Genomic DNA, 16587 nt, shown 5'->3' on the forward strand with positions numbered 1-16587 from the left:
TTATTTAAAAAAAAATGTAAAGTTAGAAAATAATTAATTCTTTATCTGGATTTTAATTAAATTTTATTTTTATAAAAGTACGCGCGCACACACACACATACAAATACACGCTCACGCACACGCACACGCACACGCACATGCTCACGCACACGCTCACGCACACGCTCACGCACACGCTCACGCACACGCTCACGCACAGCACACACACTCACTCACTCAAAAGTGTCCGGTAATATAGCCGCGCATATGTAGATAGAGGGAATTAATTGAATGGTCCTTTAAAGTTTTGCTATCTTCGTAAGTATTAACGAGAAATATAGTTATAAAATAGAATGATAAAAAGTACGGCAATAAAGAAACATTTTACTCTTCCGCGGCAATTACCCTTTATACATATACAATATAATTTTATTTTAAATCACTATATTTATAAGTAACTATTATAGTTAATATATATTTATAATATATTTAATTCATAATTTTGATGTAAATTATAGCACCATTTATACTGCGCATGATGCAACACGTCCTCACAGAAGAAATATTTCAGATAGGCATAAACACATATTTAGATAACAAGTGAGTAATACAATATAGAATGTAATATAAAAAAAATAAAATTGTGGAACGTAAATAATGTATAATAATAAAATTTTTATATAATGTCCCTTATTTTCTTTTGTTTTTTTCTGACATTATTTCATAATATTTCTATTTGAGGGTCGGCAGAAGGCCTGGCCAGACTCCGAATTGATATTAGAGACCTGACGCGTTGACAACGCGAAACTCTGTTTCCAGTGTTGCCAACGCTGAGAAATCAATTCTCGGGTTTTATGTAGTGGTGCATGTCTGTACACGTACATACACCATTGCATTGCTCACGCGGACGCACTGTAGAGAGACAAGAACCGATAATCATGTGTTATCTTTGTTCATCTATCGTGCCGGTATACGCGAGATACGGCCTGAAAATACTTTCTGGCCTTCCGTAGTAGAAGGCAGTAACGTAGCAAGACTAATAAGCACCCACTTTTTGTAAATTGTATATATGCTTACGCACATATGTGTGTACTAGTTTTAGGTGCTAAGTCCGCGTAATGTCTTTGTAAAAACCTATCCTACAAAAATTAATAATATAAAAAAGTTATGCTAAATAAAAATAAAAACTTTAAAATATTTTAATTTTATTTAATTAACCAAAAAGGTTATATATAAAATAATTTTTCAATTTCCTACATCCTACAAAAAATAATATTAAAAATTTGCAATAATTAAAAAAATTAAAAATAAAAAAAATAGAAATTAAAAAATTTAAAAAAATATATATATAGAAATTAAAAATTTTTAAAAATATATAGAAATTAAAAATTAAAAAAAAATTAGAAAATAAAAAATTTTTTTAAATTAAAAAATTAAAAAACTTAGCACTGCGTAATTAAACAAACAATATGTTAAAATTAATGTATTTCGTGGCTTAAATACTTTGATTTATAATTTTCATTATTCCTGGCGACAAGAGCTACACAATTTTACTGTTACAAGTTATATTCTTTATTATCAGAATATAAATATAAGATATATAAATAAATAATTGTGTGGAAATTCAATTTTATATTTTGTTTCTTAGTATTTATTAAATTTTTTTATAATATGAACAATATACACACAATTTTAACATATTTGTAATGTTTTTTAATATATTTTACATACTTTGTAAATTTAGCTCATCACACCATCTAGACTTTATGGAGCTTATGAAAGATGTTGCTTCAACAATAAATATATATATTGCTGGACACATCTCGCACATGAAAAACTGGGATTTGGAAAAGCATTGTCCTGTTATTAAAGTAGAACGAAATTATGATGATCCTAAGAATCGAACATTTGTATGGATAGAAAATACCGACACATTAAAAATTGAGTGCATTCCTATAACTTTTACTACGGAAACGTCTCCCGATTTTAACAATTTTACTCATCATTTGTTATGCAAGCGATGGGAAATTAAACGTTTACTAGCACCATTGAGATTATCATTACCATATAAAGAATATGGTTGGATGATATTCAATTTACAACAAATTGGTAAATATCGACAAATCATTATGACTTATTTCCCGTCTTTATTTTACACACACATAATTGGCATCACAATAATAAGAATATTAAATCGGCTCTTTTTAATATTAACCACAATATATGTACACCTTTTCCTTAACACAATGTTATTGCGAAATTTAAGCAATATATCGGGTTCGATTTTCGATTTAGCCAACTTTTGGACCAATATTTTTCTCGCCTATTTCTTTACAGAGGAAGTTAAAAGAGGAACAAGAGGAATTTTTGAGATTCCAACCATAGGATACAAATTCCCAAATTTCTTAATTTTCTTGCTCAAATTTTGCAATAACATCGCGTTTGGCTCTATGGCCGAGAAGGAGGAGATGTATATTGTGGTTTATAATTGACATTATTTTATATTTTTATCTATTTTTTTACTGTCTTATAAAAATGTGAGATATTCATTATATAACTATAATAATAGTTTTAAAATGTATTGTGTAATATTCTGAATTATTATATACATATACAATATTATATTTAAGATATACGTAGGCGTTTTCTAAATAATATCATTTAATATTAATCGAGAGAAAAGTGTTACTTTTTTAATATTAATGTTACATTTTTACAAATATTTTATTCTAATAATAGTAAAAATTATTAAAAAGATAATTATTATTTATGAAATTAATAACAATAAGTGCAGGTAACATACAATTTTCGTAACGTTACATGTTACAGAAATTATATTGATTAGCATAAAATAATTATTATTTGCACAATTAGAATTAATTTTATTTTCTGATATACAACATCTTGCACAATTTCATTTTCTCTGCTATTTCAAGTATTAAGATGACATTTTTATAATTATTTTTCTATATATATTTGAATTTTATTTATATGTATAAAATTTTTGATACTTTTTTAATTTATAATTTATATAAGCGAAAATATGAAATAAAAATTGAATCAAGTTTGAAAATAAGTATATATTGATGACAAAATTATTAAAATAAAAAAAATTGACAAAATTTATTTACTATTTGACAGGATATTATCGCGTTAACTATGATGATAAGAACTGGGAAAAAATTTCATATTATTTAAACTTTCGTAATTACACAAAAATTCATGTTCTTAATCGTGCCCAAATTATCGATGATGCATTTCATTTAATGATAGCAGGCCAACTCCAATCTCGTAGATTCTGGAATATCATAAAGTATTTACGTCGAGAAGAAGATTATATAGCATGGTATCCTATGTTTAAAGCTCTGGAATACATGTATAATACTTTTCCAATATTGACAAAAATAGATAAACATATTACGGTAAAAATTAATAAATTTCAATGAAAATATTACATTTTAAATATTTGCATATTACACTCATTGATCACAAATAATTTAAATACTCAGATAAATATATCCAGTAACGATAAAATTTTACATACTATTACGTCGCAAACAAATTAAGTTTGAATAATCACTCATCCGAAGAACTGTCCGAAAAGTCTATGACTTTCACTACTGCCAATATTATTGCGGTATATAACATTGTTATTGGATATATAAAGCAGCGCTTAAAATTTGTGTCAATGAATGCTATTATATTAGTTTCTTATCAATATTATAATGTTAGTAATTAATAAAAAATAAAACATATATATAGTTGAAAAAATTTATTATATATTTCAAAACGAATAATATTTATTACCTTATTTAAAAATAAAATAGGATTGATAAATAGTTATAAAACTTCATTATCTTTTAAATATTATAAACATTTTGTACAAATTAAACCATATTTTTTGCATACATGTATGTATATATTTGAACGCATTAATAAACTTTCGCGTCTATAAGTAAATTTGTATGTATATTTATTTCATAAAAAAAGAAAATTTGAAGAATCTCTTGATAAATAATAGAAAAATATAATAATTTTTAAATACATTTATAATATGAACAAAGAAATATATATTTAATGATTTTTAGTCTACAGTAATGAGAGCATTGTACAAAGTACTTGAAATAATCAAATATGATGAAATTGATGATAGTGACAAACTTAGAATATGTTTACGACAAGAAGCTGCAAGATGGGCATGTTTTCTCGGTGACATCGATTGTAAAAAAGAAGCCAACAAAATTTTAAAACAACATCTTCAAGATCCTACAAAACGCAAGTAAATGTTGTTATATATTTTTAGCCTTTCCTAATCAAATTCTTCTGTAGGTATCGCTTATAATGTTTAAATGATTTGATCAAGATATTCATATGCTTATCTTTAATACAACAATTTAATTTTTTGTTATGTTATAGACTTTTGCCATGGTGGAAGGACTGGACATATTGTAAAGGTTTGATGATAACTACCAAAGAAAAGATCTCTTGGCAATTAGTGTATAAAATAGGATTGGAAAAATCTGACACTAAATTTTTAGAATACTTGGCTTGCCCTGAAGATACTGATGTCATCACCGATTATTTAAATTATATAAACAATTCTACAAAACAGGAATATCAATATCTTCTTAACAGTTTCTTACATGTTATTACAAAGCATGCGAAGAATCAAATTATACTGAAGTACATATTAGATTATTTTAACGACATAAAACCAAGGTAATGTGATATACTTTTTTAAATATTGTATAAAAAATTTATTACGTGTATTATATACATATTTGTTTTTTTCGATTTTATAGACAGGTTGATATAACTGCAGTATTAATTATTATTATTAATAACGTATATTCTGAAGATCAAACTCAGGTAAAAGTTTGACATGTTTATATATGTATACAAAATGTGATAATAATACGATATTAATAATTATTATTTAATGTTTAAAATAATTTTGATAATACATAAAAATAATATATTTTAGAGTATAAATAGATACGTTGAAAAGTTATTGAAGGTCAACGCAAACCCAGCTGATGGAATAGAAAAGGTAAATTTAATAAATATTATTATAAAAAGTGAAAGAAAAAGAAATATTGTTCTATCTAGAGATGTGCCGGATGTCCGCGGTAAGTATCCGGTATTGGGCTACTTTTTTACAAATAATATCCGGATAGATTAACTATCCGGCTATCCGGCCGGATGAAATGAAATTCAGATATATTACAGATTAAAATATGTTATTTTAGTCAATTTAATTAAAACTAAATACTTTTATTGTTTAATTGTAACTTTAATTATTATAATTATTAAATTTTTATATGTTTATATATTAATATATATATATATATATATATATATATATATAATATGTAATGTAATCAATTTGAAATATTATACCTAAGATTATTATTTATCAACACAGAAAAAAAGGAATCCTTGATTCAAGTATATTTTTATTCTTGAACGCTATTTGATTGATTTAAGCATAGAATGCTCTTTGTAATCACAAATTTTCATTTGCCTTAATAATAAATAAGTTTGTGTAAAGTATATTTTATCCTTAAGATATATTCTTGTTTTAAAAATCGTATATGGTAAAAACAAACTTAGTCACATTTGAACTAAGAATTATTATATTTATTTGAAAGTACCGCTTATATCCGATGCACACTTGTCACTTGTCCTTGCAATATTTATAAGTAAATTTCAGCTTTAACCAAGAATATTTTGCACTTTGTTTTAAGGATAAATTATCCTTTATCCAAAAATATTTATATTTGGTGCTATTATAAGGATAAAATATACTTGAATCAAGGCATATTTGCATTCTCTCAAGGATACTGTTTTTTCTGTGAATTAGTACTGCATCTTCAATTTGTGATATTAATTGTGTAGCAAGATATTAACGCCATATTAAGTTTAAACGTTTAAATGATTTAAATAAATCATCAATATTATCAACATAAAATAGTTAAATTATGTGAAGTAATAACAAATGTACACATATACAAAACTTTTTTTTTACTGTATAACGTAGTTAAATTTAATTTTTCAGTTTCTTCGTGTAATTATCCGTTAGCCAAAAGTGGCAAATTATCCGGTTATCCGGCAAATTCACTATCCGGTTATCCGACATATCCCTAGTTCTATCTTATTAATTTCTGAATACTAATTTTATATTTGTTTTGTTTATTATATAAAGAGTGTATATAAATTTTATTAATCTTTGTTTATATATATTAGGACATATTGCGGAATTCTCACAAAATTCGAAGAAAGCTATCAATTCGCAACAATCAAATCAAAAGACAGAGACAGTATTTTGATCGATTTTTCCCTTGGTAAAAAATATAAAAAATTACAGCTTTGCATGAGTAAATATACTTCATTTGAATAATTTTTTTATATTGTATGTACTATTTACTTTACTACTTTAATTATTATTGTTTATTTAGATATATTACTATTTGATGCTACTGTATTTACAAATCATTATGACTAAATGCATCAAGTTTTTTATTACTTTGCGTATACTTACTTGATGTAGTTCAACTATATATATATTATTGCCTGTATTCACAAGTAGACCATATAATATTACTATATATATTTTATTGTTAAATATAAAACAAAAATACAAATGTATAAATATAAATTATATATATATATATATATATATATCACATTTATTTATTAATTAAGTTTTATAATAAATACTCAAATAAAACACATTTTATAAGTTTTTATTATAAAATTAAATTATAAATGATATTTGCATATTTCTCTTTGTTTTCTTTTGATTTCTCGAATTTTCTACTAAACACACACACGCGTGATTTAATTCTATAATATTCTACTCTTTATTGAAAGTAATGAGTTATTTATTTGAAACTCTAATGTGAAATATATGCTCTTTTATTTAAAAATCTCTAAACCAGCCATAAGTAAAAAATCTAACATCATGTCTTGATTGTTGTTCAAATAAAATAGCTATTTTGAATTAATAAAAAAATTAAATAATTAAATATTCTACATTTCCAAAAAATGAATTTTTTTTTTAATATAACAATTAAGATTTAAAGTATTTTTTAATTTATATAGATAAAAAAATATTTTTGATATATATTTTATTAATCTAAACCGTTGAAAATGAATGGTGATAAAGAATTAAAAGTATACGTGAAAAAATTAATTTGTATTTTGATACGTATGATATCAAAAAACCTTACATAATTTATTGATCTCGCAGTCTACTTAAGATGAATAACAAGCAGTAATTAACAGAAAGCTATTACTATGTATATATTCTACAATTAAATTCATTTGTTTACAAGGAAAATAGAAAAAAATTTAATTTACATGCAAACATCAAACTTGTTTCAATTTAATCGAATGATGTATTGTTTTTTAACCATTAATTAAGAACGTAAAATTTATCGTCTAGACTGATCAATTGCATAATATAATAAAAAAAAATTTTTAATAAAAAAACTTAAGTGTAAATATTTTTTGTCAACACAAACGTACATGTTAACGCGCAAACAATTTATTTAAATATTTAAATACAAAAGTTATATTTGTCTTAATCAATAATCAATATCTGTATTACACACACATCTATAAATTATCATAAACTTTTATAACAAACAACATATAAATAAGAAAACAGAGTGTCCCATTTTAACTTTCGGGTTAAAATTTCTCAAAAGTCATAGCTTTTATCAAAAATGTTTTATATAAAAATTTAAATCGAATCCTCGTATTTAATATTAAAAATTGTTAGAGTTGCATATAGTCAAAAAATGAATGCTTTATGAGATATATTATGTTTTATCCTGATATTCTTTTTAAAAAAAATATGAAATATCTCGTAAATATATATTCATTTTTTAATAATTTTACCTAATAATTTCCTGCATAAAGTAATGAGATAAATTAATTGATGCAAGAAAAATATAATTATATAAAAAAAACAATATGCAGTTGCAAATAACAAATTTTTCTTATTATTCTTACACGAATGATGACTCGAAATCGCGAAAATATCCACCTGGAATTAGACTATATACAACATATATATATATATATATATATATATATATATATATGGGGCATTCCACGTATTATTAAATTTGTTATTATAATTATATTTAATAAGAAATAAAATATGATATATTTTATTTTTTTCGGAATAAGTAATATAAATTTGTAAATAATGCCTATTTATTTGATTAATTGGCCAAAATTTGAAATTGCTTAATTAAGATAACTGTTCTATATAAATGCCGACACACACACAAATATATTTATATGTATATGTATAACGACCTCAGAAGTTTTGTTGACTTAACACATCATATTTATTTTGATGAACCGTACAGAGAATCAGTCAGTCTGTAGTGATCTTTCGGAGCACATCGTGATAAATATAATATTTGTGTAATAAAGTGTGTGTGAATATATTATATTCTTCCAACATTGCATGCTGCTAGAGTATCAATTTGTAGCAGTTAATTGTTAAACAAATATAATTTTTATCAACATACTTTTGCAATTACCATACTGTTTCGAAATAAAAGGTAAGTCAAAATAAGTTAAAAATAAAAAATATATATATTTGTCTACAAATACAAAAGAATTTTATCGTACAGTATAACGGAATTTTAAAGAATTACCAACATATAAGTATAAGAGAATAATTCTATTTAAAATTTTCTTTAAATTTTAATTCAGAGATAATTTCAAATAATGTCGATATTATAATATTTTACGAATTGTTATGTTGAAATAATCTTAGGCGCACAAAAGTTTTATATCGAATAAATTATTTTTGAAACTTAAAAATATGTTAAATTTACATAACAGATAATAAATATTATAATAGACACTTTTAATTATTCTTTTATTACTCAATTATTAAAATACTGTTTTATAAAATTTGTCGTACATATTTTTTATAAAAAATATCTGTGCATATTTTAACATTTAAAATGATTTTTGAGTGGTGCTAATATTTAAGTTAGAAGAATAACTAATAATCAAGAAGAAGAATCAAATATTAATTTTTGTTGTTAAAGATTATGTATGAGTATATTAGTATATGAGAGATGATTATGTGTGAGTATGTGTACGTTAAGAAAAATAAAATAGTAGACAATTCCTTGCAATTTGTATTCGATATCAAGAGACGCGGTAGTGTCTCGCGACCAGTTAAGGGCGTAGCGGAGACACCGTGTATCTTAACGCGAGTCGGACATTTGAGTATTTATAATATTTCGAATCCTCAATAATGGCTGAAGCAATCGAGTTTATACTAGACTTAATCGATAGATTGAGTTCGAATTATATAATAAAAGTGTCTTTATTTCTGCTCTACGTGATTTGTAAGCAGAGATATATAAATGCAAAGTCGAAATATGAAAAATTTCTATTAAGAAACGTCCCCGTCATCATTATCATCATTATCATCATCGACCACGCATACATAGTAGTATCGTGTTACACGTATTCACACGTATACAACACATGCGCACACATATATCACACGTACACAACACATGCAAGATGCATGTAGTGGTAATTTTGTCCATCTCGCACGTTTTACAACAGATGGCGATAGTGGCGCTCCGCCATATCGGCAGCGTGCGGGTTTATGTTGGCTAACTCTCTCTCTCTCTCTCTCTCTCTCTCTCTCTCTCTCTCTCTCTCTCTCTCTCTCTCTCTCTCTCTCTCTCTCTCTCTCTCACACACACACACACACACACACACACACACACACACACACACACACACACACACACACACTCTCTCTCTCTCTCTCTCTCATTCTCACTCACTCACTCACTGTGAAAAAAAATAAAAAAATTTTAGTTAAAAAAACTGGGAGCGCTGCTAAATAATATTCTAACAATATTAAAATTAAATTGTTACTTTTAAACTCATTACAGTTAAAATATGTTTTGTGTTTAAATTAATTAATGTTACTTTAAGGTGCATTGTAATTTTGAAACTTAGCAGCGCGCCCAGTTTTTTTAACTAAAATTTTTTTATTTCTTTTTCACATGGCGCATGGACTTGGCATCTTGTTTATCTTTTTTTTTAAAAGATAAGTTTTTTTATGGTACGATTCTACATTTGCAAATTTAAATTTTTACTGATTTATTATACGACTCTATATATGTCTGCAACTTTAATTTTCCACTGGTACAAGTTTCTACTTTCACTTGGCGCAATTTTTTTTTTTATTTCATTACTTTTGTTACGATTGTACAAGGGTTTATAATCGATAATTTTTCATACAATTCTATTGTACATGGGTTTGCAATGTAGGATTCTACATAAGTTTGCAATAGATAATTTTTAATACAATTCTACATGGGTTTGCAATGGTTAATTTTTCATAGGATTCTACATGAGTTTGCAATGGTTAATTTTTCATAGGATTCTACATAGGTTTGCAATGGGTACGATTCTACATGGGTTTGCAATGGTTAATTTTGCCTAGGATTTTACATGGGTTTGCAATGATTAATTTTTCATAGGATACTACATGGGTTTGCAATAGGATAGGATTCTACATGGGTTTGCAATGGATAATTTTTGTTAATGGCGTGCCCTTAACTGGTTGCCTTTTTTTACCTTTTTTTAAAGGTGATATCCTCTTACAAGAGCGAGGTATCGTATAAAATTAATTTTGTTAAATGAGAAATAAATGTAAATATAATATTTAATAATAAGTAGAACTATATTAATTATATAAGTTAGAAATAGACAGAATACTAAATATTACTATATATTATACGTAAAATTTTTTACATAAAATATTTTATATAAAACGGTCAAAATGTATATGTAAACAATAGTTTATATCGATTTAATAAGGTACTTTATTAAAGTTGAAATGTTTTCAGATATTTAAATTAAATTTAATAATTAAAATTAAATTTTTACTTTTACAGTTAAACACAATAATGTTACATGTATATTGATAGTGATAATTAATATATAAAAAAATATTTCAATTAGAAAGATTTGATAAAATGAACATTGATAAAGATTATTAATTTTATGTTGATTTTATTCTCGATGATTGTTCGTTTAGAGTTTATAATACACAATTTACGAGTAAAAGTAACACATACTTTTAAAGGAAAATAATAAACATGTGCTTTTTCCTTCCTTATAGTCTTTCTTATGCCTACTGTCTTCTTATTTTGAATAAACACAGGTTTTTATATATGTAGGAATAACGGGTCTTGTGTTTATTGTTACTTACATTTATATGTAATTTGCTTTGAACAACTAACTTCATATTCTATAAATCTTTATATTCTAACTTATATTCTTATAGATTTTAAATGTATATAATTTTTTAAAAATGAGATTAATTATTTGAAGAAAATATCAAATATGTACTGTTAATTTAATTTTTGTATATTGCTGTCAATTACAATATGTGCGACATTGAAATTCATACGTACACATACATACATACATACATACATACATACATACATACATACATACATACATACATACATATATATATATATATATATATATATATATATATATTGTATATATATATGTATATATAATTTTAATAAGTTTAATACTTTTTGAACTTATTTTTTTGTTTATATACAAAATTGATTTAAAACAGACATCAAAAACTGTATTAAATTTTTCTATTTATCTTTTGTGTTTTATAGATCTAAAATAAATATTCCTTTTCTCTGAAAAGATGATATTTCTAAAATTATTATTAAGTAGCGGAATAATGTTTATCGCTGAGACGGCTTCTATTCATAATGAATTTTTATGCTATCAACCATCAAAAAATATAAAACCAATCCATTACGATATCAAGCTTATATCATTTAATGAAGGAAATATTTTCCATGGAGAATACAATATCAGCATAAGAATTCTTAAAAAAACGAAATACATATATTTATCTTCAGCAAAATTATGTATTAATGATATAGTTTTATTTAAAAATTTAGAAAACTCTCATAAGAATGATAAAGATACAATAACTTATAAACTGACATATAAAATTATTAAAGACAAAATTACTCTTTTCTTCATGGATGTTTTATCACTAGGAGATTACACTTTAAATATAAAATATTATGAGATTAATAAAAGTTTCTCAATTTTTAACGTGAAAAAAAAAGATATGTAAGTAAATAATAAATGTTTATTAAAAAAAGTACAATGTGCAATAATATAAAACATTGTAATTAATATATTATTTTAATTAATATGCCATTGTAATTAAATGTACTATTTATGTATTAAATATCCCAAGAATTATTATATATCGTGAAATTTATATATACCCCCATAGCAAAAACATCAGTGATATCATAGTGATATGTTCTGGATGTCATAACATAACGATATGCGAATGTCCGCTTTGTCACAAGTGTGATGTCACAATGATATCATTATGACATTACACTTGTGACAAAGCGGACATTCGCATTTCGTTATGTCATCCAGAACACATCACTATGATACCATTTGATGTTTTCGCTATGGGGGTAAAGACGAATAATCTTTACCTTTAATTATTATAATAATATATAATAAAGTCATAATATATTATGCGTTGACGCATATAACATTTATAGGTTTTTTAATTTTCAATATTTTTATGCTTCTCAAAAAAGTCTCATTAATTTATATATTTTGAAATGTAGTTGGATAGCTACTACGCATTTCCAGATAACTGGCCGATTGTCTCCATGTCAGGATCAACAGGAGTCATTGTTAGAAACAACCTTTAACATTTCTATAGGATGTAATCAATGCACAGCTTTGTCAAATATGCCAATGCAAAATACGGAAAAAAATGAGCATAATATATTATGGACACACTTCGATACCACACCTGCAATATCGCCCTATCTTGCAACACTGATTGTGTCTAATGACCTATTACATATTTATAATGACACTTCAAACATTCAAATGTGGTGCAGAAACGAATCTAGATTTCACCTGGAATTTGCAAAAAATTTAGCTGAAAATATCACGTTGTTGTTCAAAAATAAATGGTATCAACGTTCGAAAAATATTTCAAATGTGACTCATGTTGCAATTCCAAATTTCCATGACAATGACATAACACTTTTGGACTTGTTATTTATAAGTGAGTACAAGTGCTTAAAATTACATTAAAAATAAAATTATATTATAGTATGCAAAATAAAATTTAAAAACAAGTATATCATTTGTTTCTGTAAACGTTCGAAAATAACAGAAATTGTGAAAACAAACAATTTTAAGTACTAACAATAAAAATTAAGTTTATTCGTAAGTATAATTTAAAAAGTTGAAGTTTATCGTTTTCATATATACATAAAGGGGAAAGTTTGTATGCTAAATAAATCGTATCCCCTAAGGTAAATGTTAAAGTTGGTACGATTTACAATACTGGTTTGCTAAATTATACCCATAAATTTGGAAATCGTACCGCTAATAATAAAATTAAAAAATTGTAACAGAAATAAAGATTTATTTTCTACGAAAGTTCTCAATCTTAACATTCAAATATAATTTTTAGGGAAACAGATATCATCAGCAGTAAAGGTTTATATCCCGTTGCTCACGACATCGAAATAGCTCAGTTAGTAGGATGTAAAGTGGCACAAGAATGGTTTTATGATCTAATGAACAATCAGTCAGAATTGTGGCTTAATAAAGGTCTTATTACATTGATTGCAACGTATGGTGTTAATAAGGTTGTTCTAAATATTTTTAACGCAATCTCGTTCCCAGTTTCTCGGAAACGATGCAATACTTAAGCATTTATATTGCAAGATTTTCGTAAATTAAACTCTTTTTGCAAAATGTATAAATTCTATGTAAATTATCTCAAAAACAGTTTATTATTATATGTAATACTAAACTGTTTCATAAAAAATACTTTTTTCAAATATTTACATACATATAATTATAATGTAAAATATTAAAAATTTTTAAATTTTTTTAACACCAATTTATTAGATATTTTCAAATTTTTATGAAATCTAAAATAAAATAAATTAATAAAAAATTAGTACACACTATATTTATTTAAATAAGTTTGATAAAGAGAAATCTGCAATATAATATGAGATAATAATTCTATAAAAATATGTAATATTTGCTAATTATATTAATACAAAATTTTAGATTTGATTATTATTATGTACATGAATGTTTTTCAAAATGAAAAAGTATTATTTCTTTTTAACATGAAAGTAACGCTAAATATATTAGTATTTGTTTCTAATGCAAGTTTTTTTCAGAGCGGTTATATCAATATATTAATTATTTTTCCTATAGATTTATCCAGATAATCGAATAATAAATTTATTTGTTGTTCAAAATCAACATATTTCTTTTTATTTGGATGGTGATTTTCATACGTGGAATTCTACTTCATCAGATGACAATTTATTGACAATTCGCAAATTCATCAGAGGTATAACGTAATATAATAAAATAGTCCGTAAAAATTTTCATTTATTAATATTATAAAAATATGTGTAAAGTTATAAGATAATTAATTCTCTATATATACGGATTATAATTAAATATTAATTTTATAATAGTACAGACATACACGCACACCACACACACACACACACTCACGCGCGCGCTTATGTCCGTGTGTTGATACGTATATCTATATTCTTTAATTAATATTTAAATTTATAATACATGAATTTTTTAAATCGGGTCAATAGAGCCCAAGCGCGAAAAATTAATTTTTCGGAACTGTATCTCTTGGTTTGAGATTACTAAGTTCCATATATAAATTAATCTCGAATTTACATATAAAGAAAACTTATATTTTTCTCACCTATTTTTCTCTAATGTAAATCTCTGTTAAATATTCTCTTTGTGATTATCTTATTCTTACAAACTTATTGTTTTCATAATGAATATTGCGAGAAATCGATTTATAAAAAAAATTAAAGAGACCCATTTAAAAAAAACTTAAAGATTTCAAAAACTTTGGCAAAATTTTTTTTTAAAAAAAAAACCATTTTTTCCCTTGTTTTTCGTAGATTTAAAACAAAAATTTTTAAAAAAACCCTTTTCCCTAAAATAAATTTTTTTAAAAAAAAATTGTAAGATTTTTTAAAAAAGTAAAAAAATTTTTTGTATGATCACATAACCATTTACGCACAAAGTTCCGATAAAAGCCGCACATATTTTTTAAAGGAGTTAACGAAGGTTCTCTATCTTGTAAGAATTTAAAAAAAAAAATTTAAAAAAAAGAAAGTGAGGGTTTTCGGCCAAAAAAAAACATTTTATTTTACGCGATTTTTTTTTTTTTATTCTTTTTTATTTTCCCCCTTTTTTTTATATGTTATCGCTTTTAAAAATTTTTTAAATTTTTTTTCTTTTAAAATTTTTTCTTTTTCATTTTTTTTTTGTTTTCGAATTTTCACCCCAAAAAAAAAAATAAAAAAAATAAAAATTTTTTTTTTAAAAACACTAAATTTATTTTTTTTTAAAAAAAATTTTTAAAAAAAATTTTTAAAACTCTAAATATTAATTTTTATTTAAATCGTAAAACAAACCCCTTTTTAATGCGCCCAAAAAAAAAACCCCTTAAAAACCAAAAAATATTTTGGGGAAAAACGTTTTGCTTTTATACAACAGCAGTTGGGGGAAAAATAAGAATTAAAAAAAAAAAAAAAAAAAATTTCATAAATAATAAAAAAAAAAAATTTCCCCTTTTTTATTATGTTTAAATTTTTCCCTAAAAATTTTTTTTTAAATTTTTTTTTTTTTTTGCAAATTTTTGGTTTTTTTATTTGTTTTCCCAATCTTTTTTAACAGATTAAATTTAAAATTTAACTTTTTTTCCTACCTTTTCCCTTTTTTATTATTCTTCTCTCGTAGAAATTTCCTTTCCTTTTTTTTTTTTTTATTTTTTTTTTTTGTTTTTTTTTTCTTTTTTAATTTTTTTTTTTTGGTTTTAAAAACTTTTAAAACTTCCCCCAAATTTTTTTCAAAAATAACTGTTTTTGGCTTTTAAAAAAAAATTAAAAAAATAAAATTTTAAGGGGTTAAAAAATTTTTTTTTTTCTTTATTCCCTAAAAAAAAAAAAGATTATAAATAGATTAAAAAAATTTATAAAGAGAAAAGCAATTTTTTTTAAAATTTTTTTTTTTTGTATTTTTGAAATGTTTTATAAAATAAAAAATTCACAAAAAATTTTTTTTTTTTAATGTTTTTTACAAATTTTTTTTAAAATTTTTTTGAAAATTTTTTCCCCAAATTTCCCCGTCCAGTTTTTTGAATTTTTATGAGGGAAATTGCAGAAAAAAAAAAAAAAAATGATCCCGTTATTTCTAATTGGGGGTTTGGGAAAAAAAATTTTCCTTCATAAAAAAAAAAGAGTTTTAAATTCCGGGTACGAAACTTTTTTTCCCATGGTCCATAGAAAAAAATTTTAAAAAAAATTAAAGATTGAGCTTACCTATTACTTTACACAGAAAAAATTTTCCCTTTTAAAGATTTTTTATATTCCCCGGTTGGGGCAAATCAACCCGAAAATCAAAACTTTTATCTTTTCAAGGGGGGTTGGGATATTT

General features: G+C 24.2%; 2 protein-coding genes across 5 annotated transcripts; both read left to right on the top strand.

Moving 5' to 3' along the window:
• Positions 1 to 68: 68 nt before the first annotated feature.
• On the top strand, positions 69 to 6583 carry LOC114944789 (aminopeptidase N-like). Of its 2 annotated transcripts, none has more exons than XM_085480298.1 (9): positions 69 to 579; positions 1724 to 2088; positions 3121 to 3401; positions 4068 to 4258; positions 4396 to 4698; positions 4782 to 4848; positions 4964 to 5029; positions 6226 to 6356; positions 6438 to 6583. In XM_085480298.1, the coding sequence occupies exons 1-8, from the start codon at positions 515 to 517 to the stop codon at positions 6325 to 6327; spliced, it is 1440 nt and encodes a 479-aa protein (XP_085336424.1). In that variant the 5' UTR covers positions 69 to 514; the 3' UTR covers positions 6328 to 6356; positions 6438 to 6583. The 2 variants fall into 2 exon arrangements, with proteins under 2 accessions (XP_085336424.1, XP_085336425.1); XM_085480299.1 differs by having other exon boundaries at positions 3253 to 3401.
• A 1803-nt stretch (positions 6584 to 8386) lies between these two features.
• LOC146724246 (uncharacterized) lies at positions 8387 to 14478 on the top strand. Of its 3 annotated transcripts, XR_014924160.1 has the most exons (5): positions 8387 to 8561; positions 11694 to 12165; positions 12690 to 13141; positions 13556 to 13733; positions 14320 to 14478. XR_014924160.1 is itself a non-coding variant. In XM_085480301.1 (4 exons), the coding sequence occupies exons 2-4, from the start codon at positions 11726 to 11728 to the stop codon at positions 13612 to 13614; spliced, it is 951 nt and encodes a 316-aa protein (XP_085336427.1). In that variant the 5' UTR covers positions 8387 to 8561; positions 11694 to 11725; the 3' UTR covers positions 13615 to 13867. The 3 variants fall into 3 exon arrangements, 1 of the variants encoding a protein (XP_085336427.1); XR_014924161.1 differs by lacking the exon at positions 11694 to 12165; XM_085480301.1 differs by lacking the exon at positions 14320 to 14478 and having other exon boundaries at positions 13556 to 13867.
• Positions 14479 to 16587: the final 2109 nt, after the last annotated feature.

Source organism: Nylanderia fulva, unplaced genomic scaffold (assembly GCF_048542155.1).
Source record: "Nylanderia fulva isolate GAGA-0341 unplaced genomic scaffold, ASM4854215v1 Scaffold1412, whole genome shotgun sequence".
Taxonomy (NCBI): domain Eukaryota; kingdom Metazoa; phylum Arthropoda; class Insecta; order Hymenoptera; family Formicidae; genus Nylanderia; species Nylanderia fulva.

What these genes read in the sequence shown, in the direction of transcription:
- LOC146724246 (XM_085480301.1), top strand. Translation starts at nt 11,726, where the DNA reads ATGATATTTCTAAAATTATTATTAAGTAGCGGAATAATGTTTATCGCT. An exon ending in AACGTGAAAAAAAAAGATAT is followed by an intron (nt 12,166 to 12,689) that starts GTAAGTAAATAA and finishes TTTGAAATGTAG; the next exon opens with TTGGATAGCTACTACGCATT. An exon ending in TTTGGACTTGTTATTTATAA is followed by an intron (nt 13,142 to 13,555) that starts GTGAGTACAAGT and finishes TATAATTTTTAG; the next exon opens with GGAAACAGATATCATCAGCA.
- LOC114944789 (XM_085480298.1), top strand. Translation starts at nt 515, where the DNA reads ATGATGCAACACGTCCTCACAGAAGAAATATTTCAGATAGGCATAAAC. An exon ending in ATTCAATTTACAACAAATTG is followed by an intron (nt 2,089 to 3,120) that starts GTAAATATCGAC and finishes ACTATTTGACAG; the next exon opens with GATATTATCGCGTTAACTAT. An exon ending in TTTAACGACATAAAACCAAG is followed by an intron (nt 4,699 to 4,781) that starts GTAATGTGATAT and finishes TCGATTTTATAG; the next exon opens with ACAGGTTGATATAACTGCAG.